This window comes from Diplotaxodon limnothrissa, linkage group LG23 (assembly GCF_057381915.1).
Source record: "Diplotaxodon limnothrissa isolate DT_005_m linkage group LG23, D_limnothrissa_male_GT1.1, whole genome shotgun sequence".
In the NCBI taxonomy this organism is placed as follows: domain Eukaryota; kingdom Metazoa; phylum Chordata; class Actinopteri; order Cichliformes; family Cichlidae; genus Diplotaxodon; species Diplotaxodon limnothrissa.
In genome coordinates, this window is record NC_140617.1 from 42,277,108 (window position 1) to 42,292,014 (window position 14,907).

The window sequence follows — 14,907 nt, forward strand, 5'->3', positions numbered from 1 at the left end:
TTTTTAAGTGTCTATTATATTACGCACTTATATTTATACATGTATATATTTTTAAAAATATATAAAGTTTTAAATTATGAATTATTGGGTAATTCTGGATCCTGGTAAAACATCCCAGCCACTGAAGACACGAGTCACAGGTTTGCCATGTAGTTTGTACAGAGCTTTATTGGGACATCTACACCAAAAGAAAAGTTTAAAGCTTTCAACCAAACTGAACAGTCATGGATGTTACCCTCTGAAGACAACTGGAAATGTTTCCCTCTTTTAATCAAAAACAGATCAAAATAAACATAAGCATGTCGAAGAGCGCACGGTAAACACCAGGCTACTGGAAAGCTCAAACTAACATCCTGCAATAAAATCCAGTATCCACGCAGGTTATGTTGACTTCTTGATTAAACTGGGGCTGGTTAAACCTCATGGTCATTTTCAAGGCTGCGATTTAAGATGGTGGTAAATTTTATTGAACTGGGGGGGTCATTATTCCCCTTGATTCACAATTACCAACCTTCAAAATGATCGTTAAGTTTCAACAAAAACCGACGTGTTATCGCAGGGGTGGGATGTTGTATTAGTTTCAGCTAGGAGTACGTGGTTTAACTGGCAACTGAGTGTTGTTGCAAAGCAAACTGAAGCGTGGAAATGTTTTCTGTACAGCAGTTAATTCACTTTACATTCCACTGGGGACATTTGCAAATGCTGAAGTTGGCAGTTTAAATCCCCAGACCAGCTGGGAAAACCTGCTGAGGGACATTGAAGCGAGCGCCGCCTTCGCTGTAAAGCCGAGCACAGAAATCCTCTTACAAGGCCATGTGCAACTTTATTTGTCCAGACTGGCTTTAAAGAGAAAACTCATAATGTGAAACGTACTCATTCGACTTGTAGATCCGTCAGCTTCAGCTCAGATATGATCAGCAAGGTGATTTTAGTGTTCGGCGGTGAGCTACAGTTCTCAAGAATGCAGGTAGCCTGTCCTCGGATGTGGGTGGTTGTCTGAAGTGACTGAAAACGCCACGATCATCTGATTTGATTAAACACTGAAGATGAGAGCCGATTTACGCCACAGAGAAAATGAAGACCTTTGAGTTGGATCAACCCTACCGGACCACAAAGGGGTGTGTGTGTCAGTGTCACAGGAGATAACATAGTATTTACAGTGAAGATGTACAAGCTGTTAAGTGTGCTTGACAGGAAGGAGAGGGAAATTTCACATTGAAACACGGTGATTAAGTCAGAGTAATTTCCACAGGACAAACAACCAGAGGAGCCTCCAGTCTGCTTCTCCCTTTCATTCATTTTTCAGTGTCCATTTCTTTGTCTTTGTCTCCTCAGGAAGTCCTTCTCTACTTTCAGCCTTCGCCCCCCTCACTCCTCGCCTACTGAAGCATGTCCACGAAGGCGTCGAACTCGTCTATGTTTTTCTCATAGACGCGCAGCTTCTCCGGCAGCGAGTCCTGCGGAGGGAGAACGCAAACTCACGTGACTACTGAGATTCATTTCCGTGCTGTCAATTCTGTAGGCGCCAAAAGCTTCGCCGTCAACACAATTGCAAATAAGAAGGTATTTACCAGGTCGTCGGCCATCGATTGGGAACTGATGTGAAGTGAGAGACTGGCCAGTTGTGGAGGATTCTGAAACTCTCTGTAGAAGGTGCCCAGATCCATCGGCAGCAAGTCGTCTTTAGAGAAGGCCGGACGCTAGGTAGACGGGAAGAGAAACCACTTCAGCTTCATAATAAAACACCTGGAATCTTGTTTTGCTTTAAATTGGACTTTTTTTTTTGTTTGAACCCAGCTGTGCACTGTTTTTTTCCCCCTAATAAAAAAAATAACTACATACAAAATCAACCATGACGAAGTCGTCCTGCTGCCCTGACCCCTCTGAGCCCTGAGAATGAAGGCTGCCCTGCAGGGGAGACGGGCAGGGAGGAGAATCTGGAGGGTGAACCTGAACACAAACGCACACGCACAGCAGAAAAGGCGTCAGCCTTAAAGTGAACCTCAACTGTACTTGTTGTGCAAGACGACATTTGGGAGCATTATTTTTGTCCACCATAACACTGAAGTTACCATAGGATCATTCTCCTCTGAGTCCAGGCCTCGAGGAGCAAACGCCGCAAATGGCAGGTCCAGACTGGCTGCTGTTATCTACATAGATACACACAGAGCAGGGTTCAGTGTGGTGGGTGAGAAACTAAAATCGGTGTAAAAAGCAGCTTAAGATGACGTACCTGTGTGCTGGGTTTATTAACAAAGGCTCCGACCTTCCTTGTGAACGCATTGAGCGACTCCACAGGGTCCGAGGGAGAAACGCTCCTCCGCCCTTCTTCTTTGCGTCTTTCTCCGCTCTGCGACAAGCCGTCATCATCGCCACTGAGAGGAGAGAGAGGGACAAGACAGGAAGTTTAAATTTCAAAATGATTTAACGGAACTACGGACCAACACTGGAGTTCAGGGAATAAAAATAGGTTACAGTTTTCACTGGTTAATGCAAAGCCAGCGGACAATCACCTGCTGCTCGGTGTGTTGGGGGCATGCTCTACTGTCAGATGAACATCTGCTCCATGAGGAGGCATCAACAGAGCCCCGCCTTCCTTCCCAGCATGCAAGACCTAGAGAAGAAGCAATGGCAGGGTTATGAGAGGACATAAACAAGAATCTTGATGGACATTGTTTAGTTATTTAAGAAGCTAATTAGGAAATAAGAATGTTAATCAGTAAATAGAAGAAATCATAACTGCAGTCCTTCATTAGGCTTTCTAGAAAACAGAATATCAAACTATGAGAATAAACCACCATAACATCATTATTTATAACAGTCAGAAGTCTTTGCTTCACTGATCGCATCGTCCTCATCATAAGTGGGACGTTTTATGCATTCCTGCAATCACCTCAGAAATGGAGTTCCACAGGGTTTGATTCTTAGTCCACTGCCGTTTCTTTCTAATCATGTTTATTTCTAGTCAGTGTTTCAGTGTCAGTTTTCTTTTTATGTGGAACTAATTTTATGAACTTATTAACACTTTAATCATAGTTTTAAAATGTTGCGGTGATAGCCTTGCAGCAAGAAGGTCCTCTTACTATGACCTACAAATATGAAGTTGGAAGATTCTTGTTCAACAGCTGGCTCAAAAATTTAAAATAAAACACAGCTTTTTGTTTAGTGTAAAAAGTATGCCTGACCTCTTCCATCACAAACTACTGAGCTGAGAGCTTTGATGTCTTTCCACGGCTGCCTCGGATCTTAAACCTTTATTTTCTGACACTTCTTCAGATCATTGTAGCCGCTGGTGATTCTTGTTTAATTGAGTTCTGTTGTTTCTGTCTTCCTATTGTGTTCTTGTGAAGAGAAAAATAAACTCTGGGCATAAAACATAATTAACTGCTGATGGTGTGAATGGCATTATGGGGCAGGGATAGCTCAGTAGGTAAAGTGGTCGCCCCATGATCGGAAGGTCGGCGGTTCGAATCCACTTAACGGCTACCCTGAGGTACCCCTGAGCAAGGTACCGTCCCTACACACTGCTCCCCGGGCGCCTGCTTAGTGGGCTGCCCACTGCTTCACTGAGTGAATGGGTCAAATGCAGAGAAAAACAAGTAATTTCCCCATGGGGATCAATAAAGTATCCATTATTATTATTATTATTATTATTATTATTATTATCATCACCTGGTTTGGATTGGAAGCAGGGTGACAAAACTCTGCAGCTCCTGTTAAAGCTGTCGGCTGGTAGGATAACCTGGAGGCGTACAGCTGAACAGGAAGAGACACAGGAGGAACGATTAAGCATGGAGGAGTTCAGGTTTATCATATACTGTGTGACTTTTAAGGGACATGCTGAGCTATCACAATGATAGATTTACTGAGGTGGTGCCATGTGATGTGGATGATCAAACATGTCTAGTGATCAGCAGCAAACTGAAGCTGTGCACTGAACAAAGTAGTGGAAATTTAAACAGAAGATGGAAAGAACAGGATTAGATGAACACACGCCCAAAAGCAAATGTTAAGTCTGAGAAAACAGATCTGTTCAGTGCAGAATCAGGATGTGTCTCACAAAAACACAAAGAGTCACACTCCCTCCCAATGGTCAGTATAGACTCACAGTGTGAGTGACAAGTCCAGGAGCCAATGGGAGCTGCAGACTATCCAGCGGGAGGGGCTTGGGCAGTTTAGAGGGAGACGGGCTCAGCGTACACACACACTGAGCCAAAGCAGGCGCGCGCGCACACACACACACACACACACACACACACACACACACACACACACACACACACACACACACACACACACACACACAGATAGAACCCACAACAAGACAACAGGAAAAGAGAAAAAAAAAGACAAGGAGAGAAAAAGAGAAAGCGAAATGAAAAACAGGAGTGAAAATGGAGAGAAGAATCCACAGGTTAAAGAAAGAGATGACGACGAGGGGTGAGGGAGCGTACGCTAACCTGAGAGGGAGGGGAGGTGGAGAAGGAGGTGGCGCAGACCTCCTGTGAGTCCTGAACGCCTGCAAACTGCCCTCCGTCCTCTTCATCGGGAGCCCTGCACACACAGAGATATTTGTAGTTGAAGTTCTGAGCTGATGGCAGACATGTATACATTTGTTTCTTTTACTGAAAGATAACAGAAAGCCTGAGGTCAAATGACACAGAGTGATATTAGATTAAGACACTGTATGTTTTCCTTCTGATACACCGATTCGACTCTCATGGAGATAAAGGACAGGGAGATAAAGTGTGACCTCAGAATGATGGATTGCATCACCTTGAATCTGACTACTCAACTTCTGCACTTGGAGGTCATTTAAACTTCTCTGCAGTTGTGGGAGACAAAACCAGACTGAGTGGCGAAGCTACCTGTAGTTGCAGGGATGGCCCATGCTGCAGGGAGGATCCACAAAGTGATCCACGATGATCCCCATGATGGGAGCCGACCTTTCGAATTGCCTGAAGAGGAGGACAGTTAAACTGCTCATAAGATGCGTTTCCCATTGGAATAAATATACAAGAACCTTCTCTGAAGAACAGCTGTTGTGGCTTTGATTTGTTGGTTACCTGTTAGACATGAATGCCAGATTGGTGCGGTAGGCGCACGAAAGCGTGATTGTACCGATAGGGGTGCCAACAACTCCAACGCGCACCGTTTGGAAACCTTAAAAACAAGCACAACATAAGCAAATGTAAACCAGCCCTATAGTGTGAAAGTACTTAATGCAATACAGTAGTGATGAAAGCTTACTTTTGAAAAAATGTTTACAGTACAAGCAAATCAAACTGCTGTGTCAAACTGGAGCAGAAAACATGGAGAGATGTGTGTTGTTCAGTGTTTCTGTATTGATTTAACAAATGTCAGTCATGGAGCCGAGTTGGTCCTGATTTAGACTTCTGTGGTACACCATTGCAGAGCCCACATCGCAACCTATGTGACTGGCTGATGTCGTTGCAGACTTTTATGCTTGTGCGGGTGCATTACGTGTTAATTACCACGAGTCCTTATGTTGACGCTGTGACCATTGTTCCTTATGTATCTCTGGAAGTGCACGTCAGTTTTCATCATAGATTTCCCAGTGAAGCATAAATTGGTGATGCTTCAGTTGGAAAACACTGCGACATATGGCACAACCACAAACACCTCTGAACAACAGAAAGTACAACATAACCTGGCGCACACTTCCCTAGAAATTTAACTACATGTCAGGTTGTCGGTCATCCAGGTCATAGTAATCTAAGGAGCTTGGAAAGAAAAGCGACTGGACTTGAAGTTTCTTGAAGACGTTTCCACCTCTCATCCGAGAAGCTTCTTCAGTTCTAAGAGCAAACGGTGGCGAGTCCCAGGTAGAGCTGGGCGATAGAACGATAACGATATGTATCGCGATATAACTTTTACTCGATAGAGAAATTAAGCTATCGCGATAGACCTCGCCGCTCTTGTCCTCTTTTAAAAAAAAGAAAAAAAAAAAAGAAAAGGTCAGCCAATCCAAATTAAGTAGCGCAGAGCCGAACCAATCACAGCCGCAGCGTCACGTCGCGTGACTTGTTACGTACAGCACAAGTGCCAAGCCGCACGTGTGTTTGTTTGGGAAGCAGCCAGCTGGTAATGGAGGAAATGAGTGTGCCGACTAGAAAAATCAACCGAGCGTGACCGAAGAGAAAACAGATGATGGTTCCAACGCCGGAGAGATTGTCGAACGGAAGAGCCAGAGAAGTTCCGTAGTGTGAAGGTATTTCGGCTATTTCAAGTCTGACAAAAAACAGAGTAGCGTGCACTGTAAATTGTGCCGAAAGCAAGTCTGGAAATACAATAAACTGGTGCATGCGTCACACTGTGCGCCACGTTATTGTTTCGGTGAAATGAATTTCTACAATACTGTTAATTCTACTCTCTGCAGTGTTTAAATGCTTACATATACACACACAGTTACTGTCCGTCCACACATACGACTCGGTTCTGCTTCTATGCCCCAGCTTTGTTTACTTTTTCCCACCGAGGCTTCTAGACTTCTGATTGGCCAACATCTCTACACGGTTAGGAATCTAGCTCCACCTGCTGCTTTGGCATGTTCATAGCAGCGTTTTCCTTCATTTCTGCCTTTATGTGTGGACGGGATTATTTTTTAAAACGAAAACGGAAAATCTCCGTTTTCAAAAATACCCGTGTACGTGTGGACGTAGCCTCAGTCTCTGACTGGAAGCGCTAATTCGTCATTCGGCTTTTGTCAGACTAAAGTAACTGTTAAAACTGTTTGAGAAGCTCAGCTATACAACAAGGAGAGATTGAGAATTTCCTTTTAGTTCTCAGTTTATTTGATATTGACAAAAGTTAGTCAGTTTTGTCTGTTCTTCTGTAAAACAAACTAAGATTTATTTTTAGAATTAATATTTTGTTTCTAAGTGGAATTGACAATTTAGTCTGTTTCGTTTGTTCTATTTTGAAACTTAAACGCTTTAGCGGCTGCCTTTTGTGTAGTTTGCAATATTTGCCTTTATTTATCTGAAAAAGTCTCATGTTCCTTAAGTACATCTACCATGTTGAACTTATTATGGGAAATAAATATTTAAATCAAAACAAGCTGCTGATTATTTCACATTTTACTTGTGAGCAACGGCACATTTAAATCTTACAAATATAGTTATTTGGCTTATATCGTGATAGATATCGTTATCGCCTGAAATGAAAAAAACATATCGTGATATGAAAAAATCTCATATCGCCCAGCTCTAGTCCCAGGTATTGAAGCCCTAATGTTGTTGTCCCTTAAAAGGATCGCTGACCCACTATTGATCATGTGCCTCATCACATGAGTCTGAAAAAAGGGTCATTACATATCAGGTTGCAGTCTACAACTACTGTGAATGGCCTGTTTAGCACCATCAACTCCTCCGGGGCATTTACAGCTACTTTGTCAACGCAGTTTTGAATTTATCAGAGAAAGAACAGCAATCATTGTCTCAATATAAGGAATATTTAACAGTTGTAGGCTCTACAAAGCTTTTTCACAGAAGCTTAAATCAGGTCTTAAACTTACCTTCTCCTAATCCACTCAGCTGGACCTCCCCGAAGTAGATCCTAGACAGAAGAAGCAACACGCAGTTTAGAAGAATGGACTGAAAACAGCACAAAGATAAAAAGGAGTGAGATGATGCATTCTGGAAGTGAGGACAAATCACCTGTAGAGTATGACATAGTCGTGTCCCTGCTTTCTGGACAGTTTATAAGCAGGCGTGACTCTGGTGATGGCCAGCAGAGACTTCAAGAGGACAGACAGACGGTTATAGACTGCATATGACACCTTGATTTCCTTATCGCACCTGCAGCAGACAGAAAACACGGTGATGTGTTACAATACAGCAGCTTAAGGGGATTTTAAAAATATCTCTGCAAGGCAGCTCGTTTTCGTGTTTCCAGGTCTGCTTCTCGCCGACTACCTTTCTTTGATACCCCTCTCTAAATTTATCTTGTATGAATAAAGCAGTGTGGTGCTTGGGGAATGGAGACCATTACTGATCATTTTGACTGTACTTTCAAAAGCACAGGTGCACAGAGTAATACCAAAATTAAAACAGTGTTTTGTACAGTGCTGGTGGACCTGACAGGGTGCCGACAGGCTCACTTTACCACCTACAGAAACAAAATAGTTCAGACACAGTTTTCAAACGGAAACACTTCAGCAGTTAGGTCAAATTATCATTCGACTCTTCTAGTTTTAAAAGAAGTCTGATTTTAAAGAGGTTTAAGAGAAGCTAATGCCACTCGTCACTGACCCACTTTACTGATGTGTTTATGGGCTCAATCACTGACTTCACATCTCACTGAATACAGCAAGACACTCGTTTATTTTAAATTACGGTTCTCATTAGAGAAAAAAAACAGCCATAGACCAGAGTACACTTACAGAGAACTCCCTTCTGATTTACAAGTTCCTACAATGAAATAAGCTTCAAGACACCAAGAAGGTGAGGGTCAAAATTCTCAGCTTGAGGCTTGAGGATAGGACCTCATTGTCCATTAAAGTGGGTGATGTCCAATTGTTTATATACAAATTATTTTACTCAAACTGCTGGTTATTACTGCATTTCTGAGCTTCTTCATGACTTGGATGCTCACAAAGCTCTACGTTTAGTACGGGTGTCTGACAGCTAAGTTTTGGCAGAGAAAATCAGTAACAGTACTGATTCAGATACTATAGTTAAAAGATTTGTGGTCCTGCTGGCTGATACTGTGCAAACATGGAGAAGCAAAATCAGCAACCCTGAACCACATGGCCTACAGAAGACTTTTACTAAAGCAAAAACAAAATTCACTCACTTTTCATTCATCTCCAGGCACCAAGTCTCTAACTCCATCGAGTCCCCCTGAAGGAAGACAAAGCAAAGAAAAACTAACGAACACAGTTACATTAAAGAGGCTGCATATTTAGTTAATGATGTGGTCTGGCTGGTGTTGCAAATGTGTAAAACAATGATAAATCCCAAAGCCCAGTTTTTACAAAACAAGAAAACAGGATGCAGGTTTTTTTTTTTTTTTTTTTTTTACCTCTGATGTCTTCAGAGAGATCTCAACACACATGGAGCGCCCGATGCCTGGAAGCTGGCCAGCCAGTGCCTTTTTGGCTTCATGGGTAACCTCTGGGATGTCTTTGATGGCCAAATTAAACTAGAAGGAATATTAACCTGAATATCCATAATCCATGCCATGAAAAGATCCACAGTTAACTTGAAAGCCAAACAATCATGACAGAGAATGACTACGTTGTTTTACCCAGTCAGATCCAGTAGGCGATGATGACGAGCGAGTGCAGATCTTCTCTCCCAGCCTGGCTTGGACTATCACCTGGACAGTCTACAGATACAGAAACAGGCTGCTCAAACAATGAGCTGGTTTTACAGAAACAATCCATAGAAAATTGCTGACAAGCCTGTCCAAACTATAACAGGCACTTTTATGAAAGAGACATATGTTGGAAAAGATTGTTTTAATTCCAGTGCTTTGAGCCACACTAATAAAAACCTGGCTTTCCATTGTTTATTTATTTATTCACTTCTGAAGCCTCAAATGTCCATTTAGAAACCTGCAATTACAGATGTATAGAAAAAGTTATGTTAGTGTCTCACCTTAAGTGCAAAGAACTTAATAAACTTGTCTAAGTCCTTTTGATCCTGGGGCTTCAGGTCACTCTCCATATTGTTACAACCCTGCAAGATAGATGATCAATGGAAACTTATTGAGGAAACAAGGGAAATTATTGTGTTATAACACAATAAAAATAATACAGCCCACAACAAATAAGGAGGATAGTTACAGTAAAAGTGTAAAAGCACAGTGAGGGCCCTAAACTGTGGGAGTGCAAAACCTTTACATGTAAAACAATGATAAACACAAAGAAAGTAAAAGATAAGACTGAAATTGCACAAGTAGTGCAAATTACATTAACAAATAAAATAATTAATAAGTAATATGTGCACTATAAATCTAAGAAACAGCTGCAAGAGGGTAAAATACAAAAATACACCTTCTTACAGCTTTTTAAAACAGATTTATGGTGTATACATTCAACCAAACAAGAGTGAGAAACAAAACGTAAACTATTCATGTACATACATGTGCATGCGCAATTACATGTGTTTAAGTAAAAGTGACTGAAAAACCTAAATACTGGGGAAAAGCTGAATTCAACCCCCATTATCTCCCCATTGTCCACGTGTTGGGGGGTTTTCACTTTCCCATTTCAGGACTACAGTTCCTAAGAAAATATTTCAATTACTTTAACAAAATAAGCATTTTTCACCACACTGGCAACAGTTTAGCGTTTTAACTGAAAAACGTGGACAATATAGTAATAAATAAAAGGAAAACTTTATCACCGTGGTCTTAGCCCTCCAAACAACAGTGGACTACAAAAAAATAATAATAAAAGCAGGCTAGCAGGTTAGGCCTCCACGTTGAAATTGTCCAAATTATAGTTAGAGGTCATGTTAGAAAACAAAAAAAGCCTGACAGCCTTATTACTCTTTACACAACAACCGATGGTAAATTCAAATTCTACAGAACCGTCTTTTTTTTGGACAACTACGAAAGGTTTAAGGTTCGCAAAGCCGAATCTGTGAAGCATGAGGATACTGACCCACGGAGCAGCTGCCGTTAGCCTGCAGCTAACACTAGCTGCCCAGCTCAATAACGTACTTTAACTTGATCGCGAAACAACAGTACTTACATTAGCTGTGACCTTAACAACGGAGCTTCAATAAAATGCAAGCCAGTTTAATGCAAGCGAGACCCAGAGCTGTGTCACACAGACATTTTATACGCCCATTTGAGATGTACACAACGTCAGCAGCTGCTGTGCCACTTTTCTGTTTATCTTCTCCATGTCGACGTGTTTGTGTAGCGGCGTGTTCACCGCGGCGTTTTCGTTAAAATACAAAACTGCTACATTTAGAGTAAAAAAAACAAGTTTTTGACAAAATAATCAGGAAGTATTTTTACGCGATTTGAAAAAAAATTATAACCACACTGAACTTATATCTAAAACATAAACGCCAGTCTGTGTGGCGAATCTGCGAATTCAGAGCCGCAGGTTAACGTTAGCTATTTCAATGACTTGTTTTTTGGGTCCATAAATGCTTTATTTTTTTATCTGAAGGTAAGAGTATTGTCCTTAATCGTGCAAAAATTATTTATCAGTGCTTTCAATTCGATTTGCAACTGTCCCACTACTACATGACAGCAAAGTTGTCATCTCAAGTGAGCAAAGAAAAAAAAAAATAATAATAAACGCAAGCTAGGGTAGCACGTTAGCACGCTGGCTTGACTTGGCTCACATGTACTGGAGCTATCCCTAAAGCTAATGATGGCTTGCTGATAATAACGTTTAAAACATCAGGACATTCCCGCCTAGTATTAAACTCTCGGTATTTAATGGGTTCTTGTATACAAAGAACGTGAACGTGGTTTTCCTTATTAGCGAAAATATAATATCAGCAAAATAGCACATTAATAATTGTAGCAATGTTTAGTGGAATAATATATGCTGCAGATTAATCTGTATGTAAAATTCCTCCCAGGTTTGAGGAAATAAGGCTATAGCAAGTATTTAAATTGAGTTGCACTTATTAGCAATTAAAAGGAAACGTTTTCTTATCCTCAGCATGGCCATCCCTATAGCCATCTTGGACTGTGATCTACTCCTGCATGGTCGAGGCCACAAGACCCTTGACCGCTTTGACCTGGACTCAGTCTCAGACAGTTTCCTCATCACGCAATTTGGCTTCCCCAGAGACTTTATCTTGTATCTGGTGGAATTACTCAGAGAGGTTTGTGGGCCTTCATGTCATGTTAAGAGATCAATTTAACTTTGTCTTTATGAAATATGCAAACACTACTCTGTTGTGTTCCAGGGTCTATGCAGGCGAACCCAGCGCTCCAGAGCCATCAGTCCTGAGGTCCAGGTGCTGGCCGCACTGGGTTTCTACACATCAGGTTCATTCCAGACATCTATGGGGGATACGATCGGTATAAGCCAGGCGTCAATGTCGAGATGTGTGTCCAATGTGACGAGAGCCCTGGTGGAGAAAGCACCTCAGTTCATCACGTTCAACAGGTACGATAATGTTATGCCACTTGATGTCAGGCAGGAATGACAAAAAAATTTGAAACTGTAACTTTGTGTTCCCAGAAACTTGTTTTTACTTCAAAAGAAGTAAAAGAAAATCTCACTTGAATAATAATAATGATGTTTTCCAAACAGAGATTTATCCACCGTAGAGCAGTCCTTCCGGGAGTTTCAGAGGGTCGCAGGATTTCCTGGAGTCCTGGGGGTGCTGGACTGTGTTCAGGTTCATTATATGACATTGTGTAATTAGTGTGTGTGTTTATGTGCATGCACGCTCATGCACTCATTTGTTTTTACAGGGGTAACCTAATCATCTCTCTTACTTTAATTTAATTTCCAGGTGGCCATCAAAGCACCAAACAGCGAAGACTCCTCATATGTGAATAAGAAGGGCTTTCACTCAGTGGCCTGTCAGCTGGTTTGTGATCCCCGGGGACTGTTACTTAGCGCAGAAACGCACTGGGCAGGTGGACTCCAAGACACTGTTGTTCTAGAAAGATCTGCTCTTTACAAACAGCTGCAGGACACAGAGCAGGGCTGGCTGCTGGGTGAGCTCTGGACTTTTTATTCCTTATTAGAAGTTAGCTTGTGGCGTTGGAGTCAGAGGTTATAAGTTTTCCGATTTTCAGGTGACAGCCGTTACCCTTTGAGGAAATGGCTGATGACGCCAGTTGACTGCCCAGAATCCCCTGCAGAGTTTCGATACAATCTGGCCCACGCGGCTACACGTGAGATCGTGGATCGAACCTTCAGAGCCATCCAAACCAGATTCAGATGTTTAGATGGCACCAAAGGATACTTACAGGTATGGCAAATGTGTCACAGCCAATAATCAGGCCCAAACATTTTAGTAGAAATAAACCATGAGACATTTTTAACCTCCAAACAGTGTATTTATTTGTTCACGTTCTGCCCAGCAGAGTGCCCTCTGGTGGACAAACTAAAAAGCTGAAGGATGTTTCTCCAGTGTCCTCTTTATTTTTTTTATTTATCAGATGTCATAAAAGCCAATACTGATAGATCGGCAAATAGGTGATATCTGCTGATAACATCTGACAATCTGCTGAGTTCACGGTATTAGAATGATACACCATCAGTACCAGAGTCAAACAGGCCACGGTCATAACCGAAAATGAGACCTTTACCTTATTTGTGAGTGAAATATAGCAATGCATCTGGCGTAGTATTGCCAGTAATGAGTTGGTTTTTGCATCTGTAGCCGCTACCCCTCCTCTCCTGTTTACAGTACTCTCCAGAGAGGAGTTCATCCATCCTGCTGGCCTGCTGCGTTCTCCACAACGCCTCCTTGCAGTCTGGATTAGACGCCTGGACTCTGGAAAGAACAGAGCCTCTCGAGCAGCCAAAGAGCCTCAACCAGAGACCCGAGGACCGTGACAGCCAGGCAGAGGATCTTCGAAGGCAGCTCATATTCAAACACTTCAGCTGAAGCTGTGGGGGTTAAAGGGGACGAAGATTGGGACCAGTGCAAAGCTCAATATCACAAGAAACACATTTAAAGCAAGAACGTTCACCGACACGCTGTTGCTGATGCAGTTTTTTAATATTTTGCTGGATTCTACTCTACTGACTATACTAAGATAACATAGATATATTTATGTATGGAGAAACATGCAAGACGCTATACAACAAACCAAGGCGACATATCCATACACATTTCAAATAAGTGAACTCCCTGGAAATGCTTGATTATTCCCTCAGGACATTCAAATAGATTCCAAATCTTCATGGAGTGGTTGGAATAATCAAGCACCTCCTGGTGTTTGACAACTATTCAAACTGTGCAGCTGCTTCGTCATCCAGGTTTCTTTACAAGTTGAAAAAAAAAATCACCCACCCCATTATTTATTTTTTTAAATCCCACCCCTCTAATTTTCTTTTCCCCATTAGATTCCACAGGTTAAGATCTTGGACTATGTCACAATACAAAAACAAGACCCTTATTTACAACAACTGCACATTAAGTTGTCTTTTTTTTTTTATGTACATCGGTGCATTAAGACTCACGGGTGAAAATGACAGGCTGCAGTCACATGATTTTCTTCTTTTTTTCTTTTTTTTGGAGCATGTGCGGCATGACGGAACAGTCACAACGTGAAACAGATACAGACGACGTGAGTAAGAAAAGCAGAAAATCTGTGGTAGCTAAATTTTTGGCGCTTAAAATTGATTTTGAAGTGGCAGAACGTTCTTAAAGGATTTAAATAATGAATAAGGCTTTTATTTTGAAGGAATACCGGTCATTAAGGGTGTTTTTTTCCCACTGTTTCTTGAACCTTGTCAAAAAGTGTTTGTTTTTTTTTGGTCAGTTTTCAATCAAGTTATGTAATTAACAAAACTAGTGGTGTTTTACTGCCTGGAATGTATTAGTCATTTAAATGGCTTCATCAATATATACAAACTTTCTACAAACAGGAATAAATACAACATACACTGCTGTCGCATGACCACATTTTTATATCAGGATTGCTATACTTTTTGTGTAGTTTATTCAAAGTTTACTTTTTACATTTAATTACCAAAAAATATATATAGAAATTAAACTTTTTTCCCAAATATTTTGTTTTCTTATATTCTGGAGATTATTTTTGGTCAAATTACTGCGAGGAACCCTCAGAGATTTTCATGCGACAGCAGTGGAACATAAACACTGTATTACAGTTAAAAGACAGAAACAGATCATGTCAAAGCTTTACACCTGATGAATCAGCATGTAAAACGTTACATCATCCTAAATGCCAAAACACAACGTAGCACTATTTCCTTGT

General features: G+C 41.4%; 2 protein-coding genes across 3 annotated transcripts; one reads left to right on the plus strand and one right to left on the minus strand.

Annotated features, from left to right (window-relative positions):
- Positions 1–152: 152 nt before the first annotated feature.
- On the minus strand, positions 153–10,870 carry atg13 (ATG13 autophagy related 13 homolog (S. cerevisiae)). 2 transcript variants are annotated; one of them, XM_085347272.1, is made up of 18 exons: positions 10,724–10,870; positions 9,624–9,704; positions 9,271–9,351; positions 9,046–9,165; positions 8,818–8,864; positions 7,680–7,820; positions 7,538–7,578; positions 5,067–5,163; positions 4,869–4,958; positions 4,461–4,554; positions 4,109–4,207; positions 3,673–3,756; positions 2,514–2,614; positions 2,234–2,375; positions 2,073–2,150; positions 1,843–1,950; positions 1,572–1,700; positions 153–1,457 (listed from the first exon to the last, which is right to left on the minus strand). In XM_085347272.1, exons 2-18 carry the CDS (start codon positions 9,690–9,692, stop codon positions 1,380–1,382), a joined length of 1,599 nt encoding a protein of 532 aa, XP_085203398.1. In that variant the 5' UTR covers positions 9,693–9,704; positions 10,724–10,870; the 3' UTR covers positions 153–1,379. The 2 variants fall into 2 exon arrangements, with proteins under 2 accessions (XP_085203398.1, XP_085203399.1); XM_085347273.1 differs by lacking the exon at positions 4,109–4,207.
- A 222-nt stretch (positions 10,871–11,092) lies between these two features.
- harbi1 (harbinger transposase derived 1) lies at positions 11,093–13,568 on the plus strand. Its single transcript, XM_085348677.1, has 7 exons — positions 11,093–11,152; positions 11,657–11,822; positions 11,907–12,109; positions 12,257–12,344; positions 12,462–12,669; positions 12,751–12,926; positions 13,368–13,568. Exons 2-7 carry the CDS (start codon positions 11,658–11,660, stop codon positions 13,566–13,568), a joined length of 1,041 nt encoding a protein of 346 aa, XP_085204803.1. The 5' UTR covers positions 11,093–11,152; position 11,657.
- Positions 13,569–14,907: the final 1,339 nt, after the last annotated feature.

Coding starts and splice junctions, on each gene's coding strand:
- atg13 (XM_085347272.1), bottom strand. CDS start 9,692: ATGGAGAGTGACCTGAAGCCCCAGGATCAAAAGGACTTAGACAAGTTT. Junction 4,208..4,460: donor CCACCTCCCCTCCCTCTCAG/GTTAGCGTACGC, acceptor GCTTTGGCTCAG/TGTGTGTGTACGCTGAGCCC. Junction 1,701..1,842: donor ACTTCGTCATGGTTGATTTT/GTATGTAGTTAT, acceptor CCGTCTACCTAG/CGTCCGGCCTTCTCTAAAGA.
- harbi1 (XM_085348677.1), top strand. CDS start 11,658: ATGGCCATCCCTATAGCCATCTTGGACTGTGATCTACTCCTGCATGGT. Junction 11,823..11,906: donor TGGTGGAATTACTCAGAGAG/GTTTGTGGGCCT, acceptor GTTGTGTTCCAG/GGTCTATGCAGGCGAACCCA. Junction 12,345..12,461: donor GGGTGCTGGACTGTGTTCAG/GTTCATTATATG, acceptor TTTAATTTCCAG/GTGGCCATCAAAGCACCAAA.